Source organism: Momordica charantia (genome assembly GCF_013281855.1).
Source record: "Momordica charantia cultivar OHB3-1 chromosome 10 unlocalized genomic scaffold, Mcharantia_2.0 BLBB01000010.1, whole genome shotgun sequence".
Classification (NCBI taxonomy): Eukaryota; Viridiplantae; Streptophyta; class Magnoliopsida; order Cucurbitales; family Cucurbitaceae; genus Momordica; species Momordica charantia.
The window spans coordinates 20,572,742-20,599,868 of NW_028275158.1; the positions used below are offsets into that span (position 1 = coordinate 20,572,742).

General features: G+C 33.3%; 2 protein-coding genes across 7 annotated transcripts; both read left to right on the forward strand.

The window, feature by feature from the left end:
* The first annotated feature begins 3,393 nt into the window (after positions 1-3,393).
* Positions 3,394-11,702, forward strand: LOC111021361 (DWNN domain, a CCHC-type zinc finger). Of its 4 annotated transcripts, none has more exons than XM_022298299.2 (15): positions 3,394-4,368; positions 4,795-4,891; positions 5,187-5,268; positions 5,360-5,526; positions 5,615-5,691; positions 5,823-5,888; positions 6,021-6,177; positions 6,261-6,409; positions 6,598-6,762; positions 6,845-7,138; positions 7,338-7,379; positions 7,514-7,766; positions 8,403-8,522; positions 9,903-9,993; positions 10,697-11,702. In XM_022298299.2, the coding sequence occupies exons 1-15, from the start codon at positions 4,203-4,205 to the stop codon at positions 11,351-11,353; spliced, it is 2,583 nt and encodes an 860-aa protein (XP_022153991.1). In that variant the 5' UTR covers positions 3,394-4,202; the 3' UTR covers positions 11,354-11,702. The 4 variants fall into 4 exon arrangements, with proteins under 4 accessions (XP_022153991.1, XP_087973759.1, XP_022153990.1 ...); XM_088117633.1 differs by having other exon boundaries at positions 5,832-5,888; XM_022298298.2 differs by having other exon boundaries at positions 3,395-4,368; positions 9,900-9,993.
* Positions 11,703-14,764: 3,062 nt separating this feature from the next.
* LOC111021362 (formyltetrahydrofolate deformylase 2, mitochondrial) lies at positions 14,765-19,021 on the forward strand. 3 transcript variants are annotated; one of them, XM_088117635.1, is made up of 9 exons: positions 14,765-15,103; positions 15,186-15,514; positions 15,707-15,819; positions 17,251-17,401; positions 17,481-17,554; positions 17,630-17,789; positions 18,191-18,289; positions 18,367-18,453; positions 18,674-19,021. In XM_088117635.1, the coding sequence occupies exons 2-9, from the start codon at positions 15,365-15,367 to the stop codon at positions 18,818-18,820; spliced, it is 981 nt and encodes a 326-aa protein (XP_087973761.1). In that variant the 5' UTR covers positions 14,765-15,103; positions 15,186-15,364; the 3' UTR covers positions 18,821-19,021. The 3 variants fall into 3 exon arrangements, with proteins under 3 accessions (XP_087973761.1, XP_087973764.1, XP_087973767.1); XM_088117638.1 differs by lacking the exons at positions 14,765-15,103; positions 15,707-15,819 and having other exon boundaries at positions 15,380-15,514; XM_088117641.1 differs by lacking the exons at positions 14,765-15,103; positions 15,186-15,514; positions 15,707-15,819 and adding an exon at positions 15,845-17,144.
* The last annotated feature ends 8,106 nt before the right edge of the window (positions 19,022-27,127 follow it).

The following is a 27,127-nucleotide window of genomic DNA, read 5'->3' on the forward strand; positions in this document are numbered from 1 at the left end:
TTCTTGGTGTCTTGGAGACATTATTTGCCTACATTTTGTTATTTTTCTGCTTTGATCTCAAGTTGTGAGGTCCCTCAATTTACTCCCAATATAAATAATTTTTGCACAAAAAAAAGGAAGAAAAGAAAAGAAAAAGTATATCTATGGATCAAAATTAGCTTCATTAACTATATTTGATGATTTGAAAACAATAGGTATTAGGTAGGGGTGTTAAAAAAACCCGATAACCCAACAAATCCGACAAATCAAACCCGTTGGAAAATTCCCAACTTGGTCGGGTCGGATTGGGTCTCGAGTTGACCCCTAAAATTTTTGGGTCGACCCGACCCGATAATGCTTTATTTTTTCTTTTATATATATATATATATATATATATGATTATTTATTGTAAATTATAATACCTTTAAAATTGTTATCTTTAATCTGAACCCTCCGTTGATTTTAATCTCAACCATTCATTTAACAAATTTTTTTTTCTTTTTTCTTTTTCCTCTTCTTCCGTCATTTGAATCTCTATCTAATCTCTTCATCTCTCCCCCCACTCAAGCTCTCTCCATCTCTCCTCCCATCAAACTCTCACCGTCGTTGCCGCCCCTGCTCCACTGTTGCTGCTCCAACGTCCACCCACTGCTCCATCTCTCCCATTCAAGCTCTCACCATCGTTGCTTCGCCCACTGCTCCATCTCTCCTCCCACTCAAGCTCTTACCATCATTGCCCTTGCTCCATCGTCGCGCTCCGCCACTCCACCGTCCGCCCACTGCATAGTCGCTGCCCCTTTGTCTGCTGCATTCTCGCCGCCCCTCTGCATAAGCTCTGGTCGCCACCGGTGAGGGAGGTAATGTCAGTAGCACTTTTTTCTCTTTTGCTTTATAAAACTATCACATGTTTTTTTAACTATTTTATTACATGTATTGAAAGCAGATTCGTCCGTGAAGTAGATCCATCTGTTGCCGGTGAAGGATCCATTTGATCCAATTATTTTCTAGGCGTACTTTAATCGTTTGAATGAGAATTTTCTGAAGTTATAATGCTACATTTGAGACTTCACTTATCTATATTCGTGGGTTTTGTGGTAATTTTGTTATTGAATATTGAGTTATTGTTTCATTGAAATCATTATGTTTTCGAACTGTATGTTTCTTTAGAAGTAGAAGTTTGGCTTCGACAAACACTTCAGTAACTATTAGATTAGTCTAACCTAAATCTCATGAGATAAGCCGTAGATGATTAATGAAGTGTGACAAAATAAATTTAAAAAAAAGTGCGACAACCCGACAACCCAACCCGAATTTTATGGGTTGGGTTGGCCATCAATTTGGGTTGGGTTGGGTTGCACATATGACCAACCCAAAAATTCGAGTTGGTCCCAAAAAACCCTCTAACCCGATTCAACCCAACCCAACCCAACCTGTGAACACCCCTAACATTAGTAGTTTTCAAATAACCCGATGACCCGAACAACCCGAAACAACTCAACCCACAGGGTTCGGTTGGGTTGGAAAATATTTCGATTTGGGTTGGGTTGAATTATTTTAGAATTGAAAATTCGGTTCGGTTTACGGGTTGAAAGATCTTTTTATCGGTTCAACTCGAATCGAACCGAATCGACCATAAAAAAAAAAATATATAACTAGGGTCTGTAACCCTAATTTTCTTAGCCGCCTCCCTCCCACTCATCTTCTTCTCCTCTTTCTCTTTGTCTCCTCACGCTGGTCCTCTTCCTCCATCGTCTCTCTCTCTCGTCCTACTCGTCTCCATCGACTTACAGGGCTACAACAGACGACGCCATAGATTCCAGGGTTTCCATGGCTGACTTTTCCCCTTGTTTTTTTTTTTTTGGTTTTTTGATTACATGTAGATTTGTAGGCTTCCACGACTGGCTTTTCACCTCCCCCAATCCCTATCTCACGATGCTTCAATTCATGATCCCCTTATATACTTGGCAGTGAAATTGAGCTTTTGGAATGCGGTCACTTTTTGGTAACGGTGTTTTGCTTCTATTAATCATTCCCTTATTTCTCCTCCCCATATCCGTCCCCCTCGTATCTCACCTCCCTTCCCTCTCGTCTACCATCGTTTCTCATCTCTCGACTCTCGTATTCCGGCCCTCTGCGCATAATTTCTTTGCAACCTGACAACCGAATCTGATCCAACCCAAAAATATAAGGATGGTTGGGTTGGGTTGCAAACTTGTTTTTTTGGGTCTTTGGTCAGGTTGGTCTAAAAAAAATCCATCCAACTCGATCGAACTCAACACGTGAACACTCCTAATAGGTATAATAAAAACACGGGGTTGTATTCGATGTTTTCTATTGATTCTCAATTTTAAAAAAGTGGTCATTATTTATTTAGTAATATACTTGTAAACTATTCAACGTTATATGTTGCTTGCTTCGATCCCTCCACACCTAGGACGTTGTGTGGGCCAAGAGCCATAGTTAGCTGCTATGTTTATTTGCATGGGAGTCTACCAACTATGAGTGTGTTTCGGGGGTGATAGTAGAATAATTGATTTTGAAAAAATAGATTTAAATATAGTTAATTTTCCAAAATCATATATACGTTAAAATTCAATTTAGAATGATTTTAAGCTTTCCTAAAATCAGTTTATTAATTTGTGAAATGATTTTGACCCTGCCAAAATTACTTTCAAACACACCCTAGATATTTAGTTTGATCTAAAATATTAGCCATTAATTTATTAACAAATATGTTATAGATTTTATATAATTATTATCTTAAAATATATTATGTTTTAATTAAAAAAAATACGTTTATGACGTGAAATAACTTATTTATCAATGTGTTAAAGTTACTTTAAATATAATGATACATTTCAAAATTTTAAATTCAAAATCTGAAATCAAATATCTTTTCTAAAGTTCCACTCTTGAGATCACAAAATGCAACCAATATATATTTTTTAAATAAGCCAAATAAATATCTTGTTGATTTATTAAATTTGAAAAACAGAATCTAGATATCTAAATTCTCAGCACTAAATTTGTAATAGACCCCAGAAAATAAAACAAATATAGAGAAATTATATTCAACGACATAAAATAAATATATATTTATAAAAATATAATTAATTTTTATTTTTTAATAAAAATGTCACAAGACTTTTGGTCACTCTATTGTATAAGTTCCAATTATACTATTTTTGTAAAATTTTAAACGTAATACTATATATATAAACAATATGTTATTTTTGTAATTCCCTTCTGAAAAAACATATAGAAGCAAAATAAAAATTGAGCTTAATTTTGATCAGCATAGCAAAATAATTAAAGATCCACCTCATAAATTAAATAACAATAAGAAATAATCCGCGGCTTTTATCGGCAAAAGCAAAACCCAATCCATTTGTGGACTATAAATGGAGAGCCTTCACCATTTTTCTCAGCTCTCTCTTAAATCGATGCCTCTTTTTTCTCTTTCTCCAATTCCCAATTTTCTTCTCACAACCCTAACGCAACTCAGACGCGCTTGCTCGCTTCCAACCGCCAATTCCTCCCTGGATCCGTCGTGGATTTCCGTGCCTGTTCTGGGATTTTCATGGCCGCGCTGTTGAAGAATCCGACCGATCTTTGATATTTTTTCATCTCCCGCCAGTGGGTTTCTCGGATCTTGATTGCTTTCCGGAGATAGGGTGTGTCCCTGATGGGTGGTGCTGCTTTGAGGATCTGATCTCTCGCCGTCGCGGTTCTTCTGAAGATAAGATTTCTGACTCTGTTGGGTTTTTTCTGATCGGGCTGAAGACTTGGTGCTTGCATCGGTGGGGGCTTTGAGGGGTTTGTTTATTTCCCTTGAGTAATTTGTGTATCTCGACGGGCTCTTCGATCAAGGGGATCCTACTATTGCTCCTGCGATCTACGGAACTGCATTGGAATTGAGAGGAGGTTCTTATCGTCCTCCGGCTCTCGACCGAATCTATTAAGATTTATTGTACTTAGTTGGACGAGAATAAGGGGAATTTCAGCGAACGAAGTTCGTAGAAGCTCTCTTTTCGGCAGTTCGATTTGTTCCATCCCGGTTTTGTTGAAGGGAAAAGTGTTTGATATTTTGTATTGTTTCATTTGTTCGAGTTAAATATAAGGCCCTTTTTTCTAAAGGCCTTCGAACTTTTTTTTTCTTTTTCCTTTCTATTCCTTGCTTGTTCACTTGGCTTTTATATATTATTTTCTGAAAAAAAATTACTATGGCGGTGTATTATAAATTTAAGAGTGCAAGAGATTATGATTCAATTCCTATGGACGGTCCTTTCATCTCAGTTGGTACTTTGAAAGAAAAAATATTTGAATCGAAGCACTTGGGAAGGGGCACTGATTTTGACCTTGTGGTCACCAACGCCCAGACTAATGAAGGTGGGTTTTGGCTCTAATTGAATTTAGCTAATTTTCGTAGAAACATTTGAAACGATTATGGGTTGCGGGCTGCTAGAAGTGTGCTACTTGCGATCACTGATTACCTCCACTAATTTTTGGGGGAGATTTATCTTCATTTCTATAGTATAAAATTCCAGGATTGAGGGCATTAACTTGGATAAATACTTAAGTCAATTTGACTTTTCTAAAACTAAGGAGCTGTTGAATTTGAATGGGATTTGGTTTAATGTAATTGTCAGTAGAACAATGTTGGATAGCTTACGAGATTATGCTCATATTAATATGGAAGATCAATAATGGGGTTATTGTGATCGTCTTTGGAGAATCACATATTGTAGGTCTGGTTTTTGGATTGATATCTTATTAGAGTTTTATAGATTCTGTTATCTCCTTTGAAATTTTCAGAATATCTTGATGAAGCAATGTTGATCCCAAAGAACACCTCAGTTTTAATTCGACGTGTTCCTGGAAGACCTCGTTTACCCATTGTTACAAAACAAGAGTACGATCTTAAACCTTTAATTAAATGGTTTTTTATAAGTTGATGTTAATTTGTGTTTGGTTTCTTCTAGTTCAGATCATACCATCTTTCTTAAACGTCCTTTCCTTTTGTGTAAAAGAAAGATGTAGAGTGTTCACTGTGTTACATGAGTTAGCAGCATTCAGTCAGTGCCTGTAAACATAAGCCTAACCAACAGAAAACTGCTGGACAATGAAATGCAAATGTGAAGTCGGTTTCTAATGAAGATAACTTTTGATGATTTGAAGACTTAGTTAGGATGTTTTTGGTTTTGCAGGCCAAAAGTGGAAGCTGAAATTGAAGAGACAGAACAAGAAAAGTCAACTGTCCCAGTTGCAGATCCATCAGCCCTGAGATTTGTGAGCTAGTTTTCATACTATGAATTTGTTTTGGTTCTTCTGCTTTATATGATGTTATTGCTTGTTAGTTACATATTTTTTGATGGGACAGCCTGAAGATTCCGAGTGGGATGAGTTTGGTAATGATCTGTACGCTATCCCTGAAGTGCTTCCAGTTCAGCCAAGTAATCCAATTCCAGATGCAGCTCCTACAAATAAAGCTGAAGAGGACAGCAAGATTAAGGCTTTAATTGATACCCCGGCTTTAGATTGGCAACAGTGAGTTACATTCTATTCTTATTGCAAAAGTTAGTTGTGATTAATTTATGGTTGATTTTGCTTACCACGGTGCATTTGTGGATTGCAGTCAAGGTTCTGATGGCTTTGGTCCTGGTAGAGGTTTTGGGAGGGGTGGTGGTGGAAGAATGGGAGGACGTGGTTTTGGTATAGACTTGTCTCTGACCAATTTATATTTTATTAAATGATTCATGGCAAGCTATATTGCTGCCACCTGCTTAAACTGCAAAATGAAAAAAAATCAGCATTCAACTCTAATCTTTGTATCATTTGTTGAGGTCGTGCAGGGTTTGAAAGGAAGACACCCCCACAGGGATATGTGTGTCATAGATGTAAAGTTCCTGGTGCGTTCATGTTTTTTTTTATTGTACCCCTAAATCATCTCATTTAAGACATTCGTTGGCTTACTTATTTTATTTTTTCATTTTCCTTTAGTTTTTTTTGGAGACCTAATGTGCATTAACTTCTGCATCCAGGGCACTTTATTCAACACTGCCCCACAAATGGAGATCCAAATTATGACATAAAAAGAGTGAAGCCTCCCACTGGGATTCCAAAGTCTATGCTGATGGCAACTCCTGATGGCTCATATGCTTTGCCAAGTGGTGCTGTAGCTGTCTTGAGGCCGAATGAGTAAAATATTCTTTTTTATGTTTCAGTTTTAATTGATGATTTTTCCAACTGTACCATTGATTCGTTACTTTGAACTGAAACAGGGCCGCTTTTGAGAAGGAGATTGAAGGATTACCTTCCACACGTTCAGTTGGTGACTTGCCCCCTGAGCTTCACTGTCCTCTGTGCAAGGAGGTTATGAAAGATGCTGTTTTAACAAGCAAGTGCTGCTTTAAGAGCTTCTGTGATAAATGTAAGACCACAATTTTGTAATAATTACTACCACGTGGTTCTTGCTACTAAATAACATCTTGGAATTTAGAACTTCATTTATTTCATGTATTTGGTTTAGTTTCCTGAATTCAGTTGTTCTTGACCATGTTAATTACTGAAAATATACTAAATGTTAGTTTTGTTGAATGTGTACAAAATTCATCACAGGTATTAGAGACCATATTATCTCTAGGTCAGCATGCATTTGTGGAGCAACCAACATTCTTGCAGACGATCTATTGCCAAATAAGACGCTCAGGGATACAATCAATCGCATTCTGGAGTCTGGTAATAGTAGTGCTGATAACGCTGGTAGTACCTTTCAGGTGCAAGGTATGCATTAATTTTGGTCTTTCACGACTGAGATATCTTTGTGCCATATTTCTACTTGTTCTGATTGGTTATTCATGTTTAGATATGGAATCTGCTCGCATTGCACAGCCAAAAGTTCCTTCCCCAACGCTATCTGCTGCTTCGAAGGGAGAAAAAAACATTCTGTCAATTAATGAAGACACTATGAAGACAAAGGAGATAGAGGAGGGAAAGGCTATTTCCTCTGGACCCCAGACCTTAGAGAAAGTGAAAGCCACGAAAGCAGTTGAATCTGAAGCTACACATGAGTCAATGAGCGTGAAGGAACAAGCTTCACAAGGGAGCGCTTTATTAGTTGATGAAGAAGTGCAGCAGAAGATGGCTGCTAGTGAGGCAGGTAATTTTTGAGAGGAAGTGTCTTGAGTGTTCTCCTCGTGTTGGCTTTTATGTACGACTGTAATTTAGAGAAGTTCTTTCATGTAGTGCTCTTTAGCAATTTGGAAGGGAAGTTTCTATAGCATACGACATGTCGATGGCCTCTTTTATATTTTTATAATATGGATTGAAACTTATGATTATCTTATTTTTTGATACAGTGAAGAAAAAGAAGAAGAAGAAAGTTCGCATGCCTGCAAACGGTATTCAAATATGTTCCATGATGTTTTTACTTGAACATCTCTAAAGTTATCGCATTTAAAGTTTTTCTTAAGATGTGAACTTGCTTGAATTTGCTCTAATGTCTGGGATATTATGGTTTTTGGATGTTCTTCAGACTTTCAATGGAAAACTTCTCAAGATCTTGCAACGGAGAATTATATGATGCCCATAGGTGGCCCAACGCCATATAATCCATATTGGACTGGCATGCAACCTGGTTTTGATGGATATATGTCTTCATATGCTGCTCCCCTGCCCTATATGGGTGGTTATGGGCTAGGTCCCTTAGAAATGCCATTTGGACCTGTCATGCCTCAGGATCCATTTGGTATGCAAAGTTACATGTTTCCTGTTGCTCCACCTCAGAGGTAATGTCTTCATATTTTATATATGATGTGCAAATATTTAATGAGATTTTGAAGGAATGGCAGAATTCTTGTGTGGTATTTGTGGTTGGAAAGGAATGATTAGAAATTTTGAAAATAAGAGCAGGGATCGGGTGTATTATGGGATTTTTTTAATAAATATCATAAAGGTGATTTTGACTGATTAAAAACACTTTTCAAATTTATTATGGGTTGCTACACATGAAATTAACGTAGGTCATCTATAGTGTTTTGAAGAGTTCTCTCCCCTCTCATTTGAAGTGTCAGGTGTAAGAGTGTTTCTAACACCACGCTCAAAAGCATTTCCGAACAAGATCTTAACTGAGTTCTATTCTTCGTTTGACCAAATCTATTGTAACTACTCTACCCTCCTATGCCTTAGTTCCCTCACTATTTTGTGTATCGTATCTAGTTTACATTTGTTGTGCTTAGCTGCATGTGTAATTCCAATACTCATTGGAAATGAGATCTATTTTGTGTGGGAATTCGACTTATTGCACAATTTCTTATTACCTATTCTGTCCTTCATATTTGTGCTGCGTTATTGACAACTACTGTTGAGATTTTTCATCATCTTATCTCATTGCTGAAGAGATTTAAATTTTGGGACATCTTTAGGGATCTTGCGGACTTTAGCATGGGTATGAATATTGCACCTCCTGCAATGAGCCGTGAGGAATTTGAGGCCCGGAAAGCTAACATGAGGAGGAAGCAGGAAAGCGAGCGACGGGTTGAAAGGTAATATGAAGCTTTAATATGCCTCCTGTTCTTTTTAAATATTAAAATTTTTAGCTTCCTGTTGGTTTAAAATATGTTAATTAAGTTTAATTGCTGAGCTGTTATGTTCCGTTGTTAAACGAATGTTATAAAAAACGAATGATGTAATATATTGGCTATATTTCTTTGATTTTTGTTTTTAATCTCTTGGGTGCAAGTGTTTAGTCACACTTATCAACACTCTAGAATGTAAACTTTTTATGTTTTTTAAAATAAGAAACAATTGAGAAAATATTGATATGAACGATTTACACAATGGTGGGATGAGAAATTTTTGGGTAGACATTGTGACCTAAAAGGCCAAATAAAGTTGGGAAAAAGAAAATCTCTAATACCCTTGCATATGAGGAGGGTAGATATGCATAAAAGTCTTTGGTTGCAACCACACCCACAGTGGTCTAGTGGTCAATATGAGCCAATGTAATTAAGTCTTACTTAAAGGGATGAGTTCAAGTCATAGTGGATACCTACATCTACATAGGATTTAACCCTACGAAAATCTTGGCAACGAAATGCAGTAGGTTTAGGCGGTTGTCTCAAGCTGGCTTGAACCTCATGGTTATAAAAAGAGGAAAAAAGAAAAAAAGAAAGTAGGAAAACAGTCTTTGATTGAAATAGTCAAATCCTATAGCAGGATATGCTTCGGTTTGAGTATTTTTTCCTTTTTCCATTTAATGGGGGTGGGCAAGACTGGAGACTTCAGTCTTTTGGGTCCCATGAGGCCCGTTCGGTACCGTTCCCATTTCTTGTTTCAATTTTCTCATAATTGCATGGGTTCAACACCCATGGATTCAAGTATGAAAAAACATATATTTTTATTTATGTTTTGCAACACCTTAGACACAGGATTAAGAAACTTGTTTGTGTTGTTTTCAAAATTTCTATACAATTTTCTTGGATTTTTGCTTACTATTCTCCTAATGTGCCTTATATTAATTGGGGAGCTTTCATCTTTCCTATATAGATACGTAAAGGATGTTGATTGGTTCTTATCTTTTTTCACTGCCTTGGGAGTTTGTATCTTTGAACATTTTATGTTCTTTTTCATATCAATGAAAAGAAACAAGTTTGTTTCTTGTTAGAAAAAAGAATTTCACTCTCTTAAGAAAAGTGTGAAACAAAATGTATAAATAGTTGCCAAATACTTGGTTCCTTAATAAGATTGGAAACCGGTTTCGAGAAGCAAGAAATGTGAACTTTACCATTCTGGTCCATATTAGCATTTTCCCACATACTGGTAGAGTTGACATTGTGAATATTGTGACGCATCAGGTCTTTTATTTACCCTCTCTCTTTAATGACTAAATTTATTATTTTTTGTTCTGAACGATCTTGCAGCAGCAGGGAGCGGGAGCCTCCAAACTCAAAAGATCGGGAGTTTGGAAGGGAAGTGAGCAGCAGTGGTGATGTCCCTCCAATGAAATTAAAATCTGTATGTCATTTTCATCTCTCTATCGAACTTCTAATTCTGTTTGAATTCCTTTGGTAGTGTCACAATTTGGTCAGAAAAGACTAGTTTGCTCCTTGAAAATCTTCATTTTTACCTAAGAGAAACAAAGCAAGAAAAATTTGCTACATTGATTCACCTTATCATGTGGGGCGTGGATGAAAAATCAATGAACTTTTTTTGACATGTTTGTTTTATCTGTTCCAAGAAGAGAAACATATATAAAAAATTAAATTCTTTTTCAACCTCGCTCTCCAACCTTTTGATAGAGGACTAACCAGTCGAGTTATGCTTTCGTTGACTATATAAACGAGGTTCTATGATGGCGGATGTAATTAGAGTTTTTCTCTACCCTAAGTGAGCATGATTTTTTTTTTTTTATTTATTTTTTATTTTTAGAAACAAGGACATTGTATTAGAAACAAGACCCAAAAAAGAGGCCAATACAACCTAAAGGCAGAGGGCAGAGAATTACCCTCTCCAAGAGACTATACAATCACTGATTTCCAATTTTGCATAATAAAAAAAAGGGCTGTAGTTACAAAAAATTTTCTTAGAATCTGAGATTGTAAGCAGATATTATAGTGAATCAATTTATACCGTTCTGTTTTCTTTATGGATAAGAGAAATACACAAATTTGAACCCTCTCAGATCGATTGTCTGACCCTCTCTCCTTATTACGTGCAGAAATTTGCACCCCAAACTTCAGCTGCTGAACACAACCAGAACCGTCGCCGATCTGAGAGCTCCCCAGACATTGCTAGGAATGCTGGACCACCTTGCCCGCCGCCACGTAAAAGGAAGTCGGAGCACCATGATCATGATATTGACAAGGACAACAATAACGATCACTATGATCATGGCCACCATCGCCATCATCGTCAACATTCAGAGTCCCGAGCAGCCTCTGAAGTGTCGGCTAAATCCGCAGCCACAAATTCAATCAGCGCAGCTGCAGACCGCAAGCAAAAGATGAGCGTGTTCTCTCGTATCAGCTTCCCAGAGGGGGAGACAAAGAAACGGAAATTGCACTCGTCAAAGGAAGCACCACCAAGTGACTCTGGTGCATCAGCAGTGCACCACAAGGCATCATCCAATGGATACTACGATGACTACAAGGCGAAGACAGTTGCAACGTCGGTCACAAGCAGTCGCGGGAGGAGTAGTGCTGCATCTGTTGACTGCGAGTCGAGTGACGACGACCGGCATTTCAAGAGAAAACCATCTCGGTATGAGCCATCGCCACCTCCACCAGCAGACTGGGATCAGGAGGAATCAAGGCACCCTAGAGGTTCAACAAGAGTGCGGGAGAGCGAGCGCAGTAGCTACAGCAAACACAGGTAGTAGTGCTGGAAGCTATCACAAAGAATCAAGGCACCCAGAGAACGCAGCAGCCCCTGGAGATGTGCCTTGCCACGGGTTCAAAGCACCCCCCTGCTCCGGTCAAGCGGTGGTACGAGGCCGGTCAGGAGATGGTGTCTGAAAGTTGCAAATTGGTTTCTGTATTGGGTTTAAGTGATAAAGAGTACAGGCATTATACATGAATGAGATGCCATTGTTGTGTGGCGTCTGGTGGGGATGACACTGTTATAGAGAGGCTTGTACGTTGTTTTCGAGCTTCTTCTGTATTTGCTTTGCTTGTCAGTTGTCATTGATTTTAATAATAATACGAATGAAAAATCTTCATTCTCTATTTCTTTTGATGCTCTTTATCGTCTCAGATCTTTGTTCTAATGAATTTTTCATTATTGGGGTTGCCATTTTTCTTTTTCCATTTTCTGACACTCAGAAATTTTAATTTCCACTTTATAGTCGATGGTCCAGTTAAAATGGGTTTCAGTTCTTTGACGAGAGATTGTTTAATTTCACTATATTATGAACAAAGAATATTTTAGTTCTCGTTGTACTTTCAACTTTCTTTGTTTTAATATTGTTTGTTATAATATTAGTAATTTTAAATTAAAAAATTATTATTTTGGTCTCTTCAATTTTATTTTTATCTATTTAACATAACATTTAATTGACTAAATTTTGTAGAAGGTACAAAAACTAAAAGTAGGAATCAAAGTAAACGTTTTAAAACTAAAAGTATAGGGATCAAAATAAATGTTTTAGAAGTATTTTGAAAGTGTAGGGATAAAATGAAAAAAAGAAAGAACAAAAACTAAAATTGTACGGATCAAAATAAATGTTTTAGAAGTATAAGGATTACATGAATAAAATTCAGCGCACAAAGACAAAATTATAGAATATGTAAGTATATATTTTTAGAATAAGAGCAGTGGTCCTTTATTTTTGTTTAATTATTTATTGATTTAAAATAATTTATGAAAATATTTAATGTTTTTCTGTAACATGGGTTTCCATGATTCCACGTCGAAGACATCATTTGTTGATATTTTTATCCCTTTGTTACTTTTTCATATATTTTCTCGATCAAATTTCTTTGGTTTTATTTGTAATTTTATAGTTTAAATAAATTAATATAACTCATTGACTAATAAGCAATTAAGTATATTTATGTATTACATGTGCATGTAAAATAAACTTCAATTAAATTATATAATATCTCTATTTACTTTTAATATTTGGAATGAATTATTATGAATAATATCTATTATCTTAAATACAACAACATTTTTTTAATGATCAACTTACTTTGGATATTTTCCTTTTTAAAAGAATAAAATTTGATAACATAATAAATAAATTTTACCTTATATAACATTAATTATATAATTGTATTTTTTTAAAAATATTAAAGTTGAAAATGAAATTTATATTCAATATTAATTACTTTTAAAAAAGTCTTATATTATTATGAATTCTACCTAATAAAATACAAAAATTAATACATATACGAAATTAATATAAAAAATCTAAAATATTAAATTAATTTTAAGAAAATGAATTATATAAATGTAATTATATTATATTAATGTATAAAGTATATGAATATTTGTAAGGGCGTTTTTGGAACATTATATAAGTTTAGAATATTTCGATGAATAAATCTTGCAAAACAAACGTGGTTATCCAGATATTCTCAGACATCTTTATATATTTTCCTACAAAACAAATATGATGTTGGACATCTAAAATTCCGGGTATCTAAAATTCCAGGCATCTAAAGATGCGGACATCTGCATTTTCAAAAAACAAACTGCCCATAATTTATAGGTAAGAATTAATAGTATTTAACAAAAAAAAGGTAAGAATTAATAGCAATGAAATATTTGAAGATGTGGTTTGGTTGTGGGCTAATTTCATAAATAATATAATTTAAAAAATAAATTACAAATTTAAGGTAGATTACAAACTAAAATTTTAAAAAATGTAAATAAAATAATATAAATTCAAAATAGGGTACATTCTAAAACTATTGATAAAATAGGGGTGGTTATGGTCAATGTCAAAACTCGTGAACAACTACGAGTTACACGTGTCCGATGTAGTGGGAGGAGGGTCAATTGAATTAATAAATCGTGTACACGAGTTTCTAGAAGAATATATATATATGTACACACATATTTTTCCTTCTAAATTAAATACCAAGTGCGATTTGTCTTGATTTCTTTTCTTTTTTGTGCAAAAATTTTTGAAATTTTTTCTTATTCTTTTGTTGCTGGCCAAATTGTGAACTAAATTAATATATACAAGTTGATTAATAAAAGTTCAATATACTAAATTCACGTAGTACATTATAACAAAAATTAACTTAAACAATAAACTAATTTCAAATCCATTAATAAAAGTTCAGTTCACAAGTTGATTTAAATGTAAATAAACTGAAATATTATAGAATATCAATAAAAACTCATGTAATGACCATCTTCTCTGAGCTCCACGACGAGGTTGAGGCATAACAATATATGATGATGGACGATGAATTATATCATTCATATCTTATTGTGTTACCTCAATAGGTGATGACTGTGGTAATGAATTCGGTGGATGAATTGAACTTGATGCGATGACTGAATGAACTACAAAGGTAAGAATTGTAATAAAATCTAACTAAAACAAAAAAAGGGAGGAATGAGATCACCTTCGACGACAGCTGGTGGAGGCAGTGATGACAACAAATGATAATGCGACGACGACTGAGTTGAAATTGTGTACATTGTACACGAGTTTGGTGAAATCGTGTGCAATGCACATGGTTTCTTACAACACATGTGACTCCAACTGTGTGCCGTTAAAGCCACATCAGACGAAACTCACTGTTCGATAGACACGAGATTGGTGAATTCTCTAAATCCTACCCTACATCTGCAAATAGCTTCAAACTCATTTATTTTTGTTTTTTGTTTTTTTTTTACATTATTAAAAAAAAGAAGTCCTTTGGCTGCATCACAGAATTTTTACGTGGCTGTTAATAAATCACATAAAATTTTTGTTTGGAATGGAAAAGATAAAAGAAATAAATTTTAAATTCTATGATTTAAATTTAGAAACGAGTAAGATTTGAAATAAATATAATTAAAACTTTTTGTTTGAATGATACAAACGAAAAAAAAAACAACGTACCTATATAGATTTTAAATTTTAATTTATTAATTTCCTCAAAATTAAATTAAAATATGATACAACGGAATAGGCAATTTACTTTATAATTTTATAAAATCCAAAATTTTTTATTACATTATATTTCATGGCAACTGAGCGTGAGTTCGAAATCGGCTAGCATGATAATCACGAAATCTATTTTTCTAAAAAACAAGCGTTTTAAACCATTAAATCAGGACAAAAAAAAAAAATTAAGGAAAAAAAAAAGGAAAAAAAAGTTCCTCCACACATTTCTCGCCCCCCTATCTGTCTTCTCTGTCATCTCATTCTGACCGTTGATTTGCCGGAACCCTAACCAGGTACCGGCGTCTGTTCTTATACTTCTCATTGGCTTCCTCCTTTAATGCAATTGCCAATTGGAATGCCCTCTCTCTCTCTCTCGTCCGTTTGTGGCATTGAGGCCAAGGCCAGGTTCTGTTTGAAGCAGACATTTCTGCGAAAACAGGCCAACAATTGAGATCAAACGGGCTCGGTTTTTTCATCAGTGCATGGAGGGAGATAGCGGGACGAGAATCCATTCTTCTAGTACTGTTCTTCTCTCTCTCTCTCTCTCTCTTTCTTTTTGTTGTGAATTTATGGAGGGTGATTTTATTTTTTGAACTCCTAGATCGGATTTCAGTTGCTGTTCTCGCAGCGGAGTCGTTTGTGCGTCATGAATCCTGAACCCTGTGGAGCTCGGAAGGTTCGCGAGTTTGGAGGGGATTGGGACGTTGCAGGGGAGAGAGGGAGGGAGAGAAGAGAGAGAGAGAGAGAGAGAGAGAGAGAGAGAGAGAGAGAGAGAGAGAGATGGCCCTCATTCGCAGAGTTTCGTCCAGATTCCCTCAAGTTGTTAGGTTTGCAAACAGGTCCTTATATTCTTTGGATTCTCCTGGCGAGCCCTTGGATTTTCCGATCACTTCCTCTTTCGCCCATGGAATCCATGTCTTCCAATGTCCTGTAAGTTCCCGTCTCTCTGTTCAATCTCTCTCCGCCTCATTCATCCTGCATAGTTCCACTTGCGTTTATTTTTATTGTTTTTTGGTTCATTGCCGATTAAATTACACTGCTTCCGCTCCAAGTTCCGTTTGATTTGAGATTTCTAATTTCTGATATGAAGTCGAAGGGAAAATTGAATTTGTTTTGTGATAGGATGCCGTGGGAATCGTTGCTAAGCTATCGGAGTGTATAGCTTCCAGAGGGGGAAACATATTAACCGCAGATATTTTTGTACCTGAAAACAAGAACGTCTTCTATTCCAGAAGGTAATTTTGAATAAAATAATCACCCAATTGACAAATAGAGTATTATGTTGAAAGGAAAGACAAGTTTACACCAAGTAGTAGTCAGTAGACCGCAAGGAGACACTATCTAGAAATTGTCCCCACAGGTTTTCTTTGTTGAAGAAGATCCTATCGTTCCTTTAGAGTATGATATTCCAAGAAAATGAAAAATTAATTTTAACCATACAAGTCATGCTGCGGCGACCATATTAAATAATATCTCTGCTTATTGAGGGGTCTTTGGGGAATATATTCAATTCTCCCACAAAAAGAAAAAGTGATTCATCCAGAACCTATCAAAGGGATTCATATTTTGTTCTGTATACTGAGTAAAGAGGAGTCTGTTATTGTATTTTCGTTTGCAAAGTTACAGACTTACTGCCCGGCTTCTTTTAGCACCTCAATTTCGCATTCTAACTCATGCAATTGCATACAAGGCTAAGTCAATCTATTCCACAAATTTTGCATTCCGAGTAAAAGTTCTTTATTGTGTTTGGCGTACCTATGAAACATGGATACAGATGGAGGATAATAATTATGGCAGGTTCATGTATGACTTCTTCGTTTGATTGTTAAGTAAACTGTTCCATCATTGTGCGGTCAGTCAAGAAATATGGACGGAAATATGTCCCCATCCATATTTCATTTTCTATTAGATTTCTTCTTGTACCTCTCGAAGTCGTGTCCTTTCCAGAGATGTTTCTTATATTCTATCAGGAGTGGTTGGAATTTTCAAGAGTGAAATTTTTTATCTGTGTTCAACTCTGTTGCTCAAGGCTTGCACCAGCAACTTCCAAGATTATAATCGTACTTAAATTTCTCCTTTCTGGGAATGTAATTGAAGACTTGCATTGGTAACTTGAATTTGAGGAACATTATGATTTTACTTTGGTTTCTTCTCTCTGGGAACAGTTGAAGTTCATGCATACTTTATACTCTCAAAGTTCTTTTTTATTTTTAATTTTTTTTAAAAACTTGTGTGAAAAAATTCCTAAATTCTTCCTTTCCTATCCAGAAACAGCAGTTACCAAAGACTAGCATTAGTGGCTAGGGTTTTGAGGATTATTACTGCTACTTTTTGGGTTTCAAGGAAGAGTATCGAAAGTAGTTGATAAGAGAACGTCTTTAGTCTTGTGTTCAAGAATGTTATTCAAAACTTGCATTTGTGACTTGAAATCAAGAAGTATTCTGATTGTTCATGAATCCCTTGTGGAATTAGTTATGATGCCGTGCACCTCTTTTTGTCAGGAATAAATCAGTACAACGTTTGGTTTATGATTAGTTAACTCGGTTGTGATGAATATCAGGTTGTTCTTTATATCATTAAGGAAGCAATTTGGATTTATCTAGTGCACTTTGCCGAGCTTGACATTGAAACTTGGAACCTGTAATTGACTTTCGTTTCATGTGCAGTCAGTTTCTTTTTGATCCTTCTAAATGGCCGAGGATAGAAATGGATGAAGACTTCCGTAAGATCTCGAAAATGTTTAATGCTTGGAAATCTGTTGTCCGTGTACCAAATCTTGACCCCAAATATAAAATTGCAATTCTTGCTTCTAAACAGGTATACTTGTCACTTTTATGTCATAAGCCTTCTTGTTTTGCATGGCTATTTGGGATTAAATTTTCTTTTCCCATTGAAGGATCATTGTCTGGTTGACTTATTACATCAATGGCAAGGAGGGAAACTTCCAGTGGAAATAACTTGTGTTGTAAGGTAAATTTTCTGAAATTACTTCTTTTAATCCGTTTCAAAGTGCTGTGACCTTCCTTATCAATCCATTTGTTTCAGTAATCATGATAGGGCCCCCAACACCCATGTGATGCGCTTTCTTGAAAGGCACGGTATTGCCTATCATTATTTGCACACATACGATGATAATAAAAGAGAAGGAGAGATATTGGAATTGGTGAAGAATACTGATGTTTTAGTACTTGCCAGGTACATGCAGGTAAATTAGATCATATTACTTCTGACTACTACCTTAGCAGCATAATTTTTATAAGAAGATTGTTGATAATTATGTAGTTCCAAATCATTATCATACATATAGTAATATTTTTCATTAAAGACAGAAATGGATAAAGTTAATGGATGTTGAAAAGGAAACTGATGCAGTTTCTTAGTGATAAAGAAACCTAGCCAATTGTATCTAAGAACCTTATGGTTTTGAAAACCCCTAAATCACAAATGCTAAAACCTGAAAATAAAAATGATTTCAATCCAAGGAAATTAAAATCCTTATAACACAAAACACTAAGGTTCTTTATTACTTAGTGTTGTTACTTGTTTTTAACTGATTGATTGTGCAATTCAATATCTGATCCTGGAAAATTCAATTTTTTCCTACAGGTATTATCTGGTAATTTCTTGAGAAGCTATGGGAATGATGTAATTAACATCCATCATGGTCTTCTGCCTTCATTCAAGGGCAGTAATCCTTCAAAACAGGTTCGGTTATTGCCTGTTTTACAAGTTACAGAAGCCATTGCCCCATGCATGTTTAATTTGTTAGATTACATTGACAGGCTTTTAATGCTGGTGTGAAGTTAATTGGTGCTACGACCCATTTTGTGACTGAAGAACTTGATGCAGGACCAATCATTGAACAGATGGTATCTTTTAGATTGTTTCGATGCAAACGTGGCTTATTTTTCTTGTGAACTGTTAAAATACAGCTAGGTATTTTTTTTTAATATATGATTATCTGTTTAGATCCTAACAAAAGGAAGTTCATGGATTGTTTATGGTGATATAACTGCTCCTAGCAAGCATGTTAGATTGCTTTTTTCTTTTCCTTTATATAACCACAATGTTTGTGTTCAAACTTGGCAGGTTGAGAGGGTTTCCCACAAAGATAATTTGCAGAGTTTTGTACAGAAGTCAGAGAACCTAGAAAAACAATGCCTAACAAGGGCAATTAAATCATACTGTGAACTGCGCGTTTTGCCATACGAGGAAAGCAGGACCGTTGTTTTTTAAGGGGAAAAGGATGCGCCCATTTAAAGTATGTGAAATCTTCTTCCACTCTTTTGGTTTTTCAATCAACATACTATTGTTGGTATAATTTATGCACTGAATTCAATTCATTGAGTATACAACCTATACCTCTACGGCTCTACCTGGATTTGTTTCCAACTAAATTGCCAGTTATAAATAAATGAATAGATTTCTTTAACTCCATTTTCGCGACTCAGGAGATTTGATGGGTGTTGAATAGCTGAAATGTTCCATATTTTCTTGTCTATTATTTTGAATGTTTGCTGAGAGAGCATTTCGGGGTTGTGTGAGTTCTTAACTTGAGATACTATTGTACTCTTACGTTCCATGACTTCCCAATAGAAAACATGTCTAACTGTCAAATTCTAGCTTATTGTTTCAGCTTGTTAAGACTATTGAGTTCCTTTCTCTGTTATATATATATTTTTCTTAATGATGGGTTAAGAATTTTATTCTGACACAACCTTACAATTGAAAGAATACAAACGGATTATACGGAAAAGAAGTTTGTTCAAAGGAAACAATAAATAGATTACAAAAAAGACTGTAGTTGTTGAATAATAGTTACATGGAAATCGACACCCGAAAAGAGGCATGAAACATAGGGGCCACACCTTCCCCAAGGTTTTTCAAGCCTTCTAAAAGTTCTCGGAAAGCCCATAAGTAAAGTAAATCACAAGAAATCCTTTTGTAATTATAGCCTACACATGGTAGTTAGGAATTGGAAGGCTGTCATTGTTTAGTTTTGATGGGAGGGTCTTCTTGACCCTCTGCCCTTAGGTTGTCTCCCTTTTTTATAGTTAACGAATTCTTTGTTTCTGATAAAAAAAAAAAATCTCGTAGCGAGAATGAGTTCAAACAGTAATGACCAACTACTTTTACTTTAGCAACCAACACATGTGGTAAATTTATGTAGTTGTCTAATGAAATTAGTTGAGTGTTCACAAACCAGCCTATACACTCGTAGACTAGTTGAGGTGTATACATGCCTGCTTACACACCGCCATGGAACGGATTGTCATTATATATTTGAATTCCCCTCTCTTAGAATTAGGTGATCTGCATCTGCAATCTGCATATGCATAAAGGACTGGTGCAGGATGCCAATGTTCAAGTACTGAACATGCCCCATGGAATTGATGACATTTTGTACCCTAAGGCCTAAACTCTTACAGCGTTTTGTACGTACGATTCTTCCCTCTGTCGAATCATATGAGAATATTTCGATTCGGTTCTGTTCGGCTGTATTCTTTGAGAATTGTGTTTTTATGTTCGATATTTAAATTCTTAGAGCGAGTTAAAGTTAAAAAGTCAAGCTTATGTTTTGTACCTTGGATTATTTCTCTCTTTCAAACTTAGATGTACGGAAGAGACTTACCTTTCATGCTACATATTTATTTTTACCTGTTACAAATTTATGAACTAAAGTTTCTAGGATTCTTTCTAGCCACCATCCAAACATGTATTATATAAATTTAGATTCATTAAAATTATGAACACAATATCCTTATGTATTGTTTGGAGTATGCGAGTTTTATTTCTTCCGAATTTATAGGTTTTACTAATCTTATGGTTTACGCAACTTAAGATTTTGAAATCTCCCTCTTAAATTATACACAGCCTTTTCAAAGAGCTAGTTTCCACCCCCAGATGACACGAAAATGAATCGACATTTTTACTTCGGTGCAAAAAAAATTGATAGATGTAAAAAAATATCAACAAAATATCCACCAATGTAGGCACAATATTAATATTAACGAGAAGAACTTTTCACTTATTTAAAAATAATTGAATATTTATTTGATAATTTAAATATTTTTATAAAATTTATCCACAAATATCTATGTCAACTTCCACCATTTTTTTTTATTAAAAAAACTTTTTTGCTCCAAAGAATTCGAAAAGACAATTTCCTACGCACCTTTAATGATTGGACCCTTCAGCACACATTTTTGGTTCATAACCAACAAATATGTCTTTCTAAATACTACAAAATTAATTTATTTTAAATTCTATTTTGGTTGTTATATACTTCAACTTCTATGCTTATTCTCTATTTATGTCGTTGTTCTTTCAAATTTTCAATTTCGGTCTTCAAATTTTTGTGATTTAGGGCATATATATAAGATTTATGTGGACGGGGCTTTGAACAAATTAGATAGTTAAGGGCTGTTTGGTAATATTATCGTTTCTAATTTCTCAATTCTAATTTTTAAGAAATTTTTAAGAAATACAAGTGTTTGATAATTGTTCTTGTTTCTCGTTTTACATTTTTAAGAAATGTTTCTAAAATTGTGTAGAAATTTTGGAAACAACAAAATCAAATTTCTTACTTATTTTTTTTTGTTTATATTTATAGTTTTTCCCAAATCATAGATAAAAACATTATTCGAACATTTTTTACTTATGAAATGGACAATAAATATCAAAAAATAAATATAACATAAAAATTTGATATTTAATTTAAAAAAGTAATTTTCACATACAACTTTTAAATTTTCTTTAATTTTTAATATAAAATTTTAGAAAACAAGAACTAAGAAATAGTTCCCAACTACGTTTCTGTTTCTTTTTCAATAAAAAAGAAAGAACGATAAAAAAGAAATAGTTATCAAATGCAATTCTATATTTTTTTTATTGAAAAAGAAAAACGAAAAACAAGTAACATATATGAACGTTACCAAACACGTTCTAATTTAATTATATGATGCCAATTGTTTGGAAAGAAACTAAGGGTTGTTTGAAATCTGCTTTGAAAATAGTTTGTTTATATATATATATATATATATATATATATATATATATATATATAGATTTAATTATTTAATTAATTTCCCCGAAAAACAAAAAATTTTGCAAAAACTTGTTTTAAGAATGATTTTTTAAGTATTCTTTAATGTGTCGAGGTAAAAAGAAATGAAATTGTTATTCCTTCTAAAATCAATATTTAAGAATACACAATAACATTAACTTTGATAGGTCATTCAATCACAATTTCTTTTAACATAAAATAGAAAACTATTTTTACAAAACAAAAAATACACACAGTATCTAAGTTTTTTTTTTTTTTTTTGAATATTCTCAACTTTGAAATAGAGGCACTAATATTTGATTGCAACACGAGCACATGGCTTATTTTTGAAGGAATTGCATACTTGTCAATTTCAAGTACAATTATGTAAATTGGCATGCTCAAAAAATCATTTCTCAAGTGGTCCAAAATTATATTTCAATTTCAAAGATCAAAGTTGTTTAGAAATGATGAATCAAAGTCAAAATATGTCCTTTTTATGGGCATGATGTGATTAATTGGATAGTTTATTTAATCTTGGATTGGCAAGTAATTGTTGGCAAAGTAATGTGACTTTAGATAAAAAGATGCTACATAGATTCTAACCCTTGAAATTAAAATTATTACTAGTGAGGGATTTTTTCTTTTCCTTTTTTACTTTACCATCAAAAGTGCATCTATCGAATTATTCAAATCTTGATGGGATAGATTAGGAACAAAGAGGATAACTTTTTTTTCCCTTTCTCGAGATATCTTTTGATCAGGGTACGGTGTTCATGGGTTGAAGTATTTTTTAGACTCAATCGAGTTGTTCTGATTGTAAATTTATTCAACCCCAAACAACCTTTATTTAAATAATGAACCAAATCCAACCCAATATGATATATTGGAGTGGGTTGGTTCGAGTTATTCAGGTAAGTCATTCAAAATATTATATAATAGAAAAAGTAAATGCTAATGTTTTGTTTTCTTTTTTGTTTAGTACAAAAATGTAGGGAGGATCATCTCATGCCTCCAGAGAAGGAATAAAATATATCTAAATTACATAATTTAAACATTTATTTACATATTTTCTAACATTGAATCAAGATTTGTAAGTAAATGTTTATTTAAACGGTGAAAAATTACAAACTAAATGATTTATTTTAAAAAGTTGGAGAATAAATAATTCATACAGAATCATTGAAAGAAATGAAATTAAAATAAATATACCAACATAATTTTATGGTAAGTAAAATAAATATTTTCAAATTAATAATAAGTTCGAATTGATTTGATCTCAGATTTATTTAGGTGAATCTTTTGAACCAACCTAACTCTTGGAGTTTTCATGTATTTGAACCAAACCGAACCCAACCCTAACAAGTTTATAACCCAACCCACGTTTGGGTTGGGTTCACTGAGCTTTCCGTGTCATCAGATTTTTTGAACACTCCTACTTTTGATCAACTTGGAAGAATTAATTTAATTCTTCATCTAATTTTGACTACTTAATCATTTGTTAAATATTATTTTGCAAATTCAAAATGAAAAAAAGAAAAAAAAACATCTCATTTAACAAATACTCGCCAAACCTCAACATAACTCAACTAGTTTAGACACATATCTCCGATTTGTGCAACTGTTTTAAGTTTTAATATTTACGAGTGTTATCTCTATTAGTGATATGTAATCATTCAAGAGAGGTTAATTAATCAACTACTATATTGAACACAATTGTCACTTTTTAATAAGTTCTATATCTTGTAGCCATTCACTAGGCATTATCCCTTCAACTCTTTAATATGACCTACCCCTATAATCATTCTATCTTTTGCAAAGAGACAAAGAATGAGGAGAAAAAAAGAATTATGTTAATCAAGAATGTGAATGTGCTTAATTGGCAATGGAAGAAAAGGTTAATTTTTAGTGAATTCAATAGGAAATTATGGTAACATTTATTACCAATATAAATAAAGGGAATGTTAGTTAAGAAAAAAAAGGAGGAGAATTTTGCCTATAAGATCTCTAGTATTTATGTTACATTTATGATCAGGTTAATTTAATTCCTAAAACCCTATACTAGGTTAGATGAATAAACTATAAATAGTTAAAAATATTATTTTGATATCTGTATATTTAACTTTGGCTCATTTTGATTTCTCTACTTTTAAAATGCCTATTTTGGTCTTTGTACTTTTAATTTTGATTCATTTTAGTCCATGTATTTTCAAAACGTTATTGTTCTGGTTTCTGGACGTTTAGAAAGTGTGCTATTGCTCAAATCTGGTCACTTGAGAGATTCTCATGAAACAAATCAGAATGTGACGTGCACACTAAGTTAGTCTTAGGTCGATCAGTTTTGGTGTAATTTGCTTGCACGTACCTGAAAAATAGAGTTACCTTTTAGCATTTATAGATGAAAGAACGGTTGGGACCGTTCTTCGGTCGTGCAGCACGTTCCTTGAAATCCTATAATATAAAGTTAGGACTATATTTGAAGAAATATAATAGTGTGTGTTGTGTTCAAGTTGTGATCGAGAAAAAATGAGATAAAAAAGTTAAGAGATCAAAAACGAGGACCAAACATATGTTTCTTAAAAAGTACAAACACTAGAATGAATTTTTGATGGGTATAAAATTATCTTTGAAACAACAATTTCACATTTTTGAAATATAGATAGATGATAATATTAAGAAAAATTTAAATTCAGTTTTCGTCTTTAAATTTCTGGTTTTTATCTATTTTTTAAAATTTTATATTCTGAATATTTTATTTTAATCGTTGAAGCTTGGTGTTGAATTTTCAAACGTTCGCTTTTTAAACCCTCAATTTTCAGATATTATATTAAAAAATATTTTGATATTTACCATAAGTTTTCATTAATCATTTAATAAGAATCTAAATTTAAATATTTTAATCCTGATCACACAATTGCCTTATATTCCAAAATTGGGCTAGAATTTTAAAAACACTTGTAAAATTAGATGACGGAAATAGAGAAAAAGTTTTAAATAAACATTACTTTTAATATATATAAAAAAATCGTTACCAAGCAGATTTTGAATTAATACAAGAAGATATTAAAAATCTATAATAAATAGATAACTTGTTAAAAGATAAAATATATTAAAACAATAAATTGAAAAATGATAAGTTTCTTTAAAAAGAATATTGCAAATAAGGGAGAGAAAAAACTCACCAATATCTCTCCAATTAAAATTTAGGGCAAAATACATTTTTGGTCCTGAGGTTTGAGGTAGGTGTCTACCTGGTCCTTGAAGTTTCAATGAACACTTTTGGTTCCTGAGGTTTGAGGTAGGTGTCTAATTCATCCCTCAAGTTTCAAAACAAACACTTTCGGTCCTTTTGAGGTTTAAAGTAGGTGTCAACTTGGTCCGTGAAATTTGAGAAATAATTCTAAATGGTCCCTGATTTTTTTACCGTTAATTAACTAATATTAAAATGACGTGCCAAATTGCAATTAAATTGTTTATAGTAGTTGCTGATGTGACAAATTATATTAATTAAATAATATATGTTCGGTATAAATGGCGGACGACGGTGATAAAGACGTGGTGGTCATTTGCCACATCAGCAACTACAATAAACAATTTAATTGCAATTTGTCACGTCATTTTAATATTAGTTAATTAACGGTAAAAAAAATCAGAGACCATTTAGAATTATTTCTCAAATTTCAGGAACAAAAAGTGTTCATTTTAAGACTTCAAGAACCAAGCCTACTTTAAACCTCAAGGACCAAAAGTGTTCGTTTTGAAACTTTAATGATCAATTAGACACCTACCTCAAATTTTATGGACTAAAAGTATTCATTTTAAAACTTCAGGGACCAAATAGACACGTACTTCAAATCTCAGGGACCAAAAATTTATTTTGCCATAAAATTTATGTTTAGGCTAACATATAAATAATAATTTTTTTGCCAAACCGAGCATAACTCAAGTGATTACGACATATATTCATGGTGTACTAAAAAAATAGCGAATATATGTGAAGTTAAAAAATATCTTGCTTCTTTTCCAAGAGAGATGTTCTGACTTCTCTCATTCCCACATTTTTTATACTAAAAAAATACAAATAATGAGTTAGAACAATATACAATACACGAGTTAAATGCAAAACAACTAATTATACCAATTTTAAAAAATCTTTCTAAAAATAAACAAACATAAAAAGGAGAATATTCAAACCTATCCCATAAAATCTTTCTGAACTATGTTCTCGATCAACATAAAATGATGAGTTGAACTACATACATTGCACGAGTTTGAATGCAATAATACATTTAATTCTACCATCACTTTACAAATAAATAACTAACGAGAACATTAGTTTTTGAAATATGTTATTAAAGAAGAGAAATTTAAACCTACCCTTCATCAGAAAAGACGCTAAAAGCCAATTACTCTGAATTATCTTCATGTTAGTATAAAGTAACGATTCGTTAAAGATGTTACACTATAAATAAAGGAAAGGAAGTTTCAAACTTTGGTTACTCGAAATAAAAAAGTACAATAATTAATATCTGACTACTTGAACTATGTAATACTCGGGCAAGCGTAAAATGACGAGTTTGAACAACATACAACGTCCCGAGTTAAATGCAATACAGCTAACCCTACCTTCATAATTAAAATGACAGCAAAGAATAGCATAGAAAAAAAAGCTATAACATAGGTGAGTGACTGTATGCCATTTCTTCCTTGTCTTCCAAGTTCTGAAATCTTTGGTACCCCAGATGGCCAATGCCATGTTCTTTTTACTTTTCTCACTTTTTCTTTGGGACCAAGAAAATTAATTTTTTTTTTAAATATGTATATTTTTTTTTCCTTCCTAAATTGAAAGAAAAATAAGTAAATAATGTGGTATGGTCCATATATAAGAAACCTAGGCTTGATCATGCCTGTTTTGTCTTTGTCAATATTTAAGAAGTAGGGTAGTTTATTTCAATTTATGTTTGTAAAAGAATCCAAAACAATAATAGTTTTTGATATGACTTCTTTTTCAAAAAAAAAAAAAGAGAAATAATAATAATAAAAAAAAAGTTTTTGATATGATTTGATTTTGTTTTGGGTGTTTTGCATGATATCAAAAGAATAATGGTTTTAAGTAGCTAGGGTGAGAATATAGGTTAAAATTATTTGAGTTTTGGAATGATATATATAATGGGTGGAGTACTATTGTTGAAGATAGGTTTTAGGGTTTGTCTGATAACATTTTTGTTTTTTAGTTTTGAGAAATATAAGCGTTTGATGACTGTTTCTCGTTTCTCATTTTTAAGAAATGTTTAAAAAAATTATGTAGAAATTTTGGAAACAACGAAATCAAGTTTATCAGGGTCTATTTGGTATCATTCATGTTTTTTTTTGTTTCTCCATTCACCAACTAAATACTTTTAAAATTACTTTACCGACTCAATAAAGTCAAGTAAGCAACTTTAACTTTCACATCATTTTACCGTTAGTCAATTAATAGTCAAAGGAGTTGATGGACA

Bases quoted from the DNA above. Each gene is read 5' to 3' on its own strand.
- LOC111021361 (XM_022298298.2), top strand. From the start codon at position 4,203: ATGGCGGTGTATTATAAATTTAAGAGTGCAAGAGATTATGATTCAATT. The intron at 4,892-5,186 runs GTACGATCTTAA...TTGGTTTTGCAG, and splicing joins CCCATTGTTACAAAACAAGA to GCCAAAAGTGGAAGCTGAAA. The intron at 7,767-8,402 runs GTAATGTCTTCA...GGACATCTTTAG, and splicing joins CCTGTTGCTCCACCTCAGAG to GGATCTTGCGGACTTTAGCA.
- LOC111021362 (XM_088117635.1), top strand. From the start codon at position 15,365: ATGGCCCTCATTCGCAGAGTTTCGTCCAGATTCCCTCAAGTTGTTAGG. The intron at 15,515-15,706 runs GTAAGTTCCCGT...GTTTTGTGATAG, and splicing joins TCCATGTCTTCCAATGTCCT to GATGCCGTGGGAATCGTTGC. The intron at 17,402-17,480 runs GTATACTTGTCA...TTCCCATTGAAG, and splicing joins CAATTCTTGCTTCTAAACAG to GATCATTGTCTGGTTGACTT.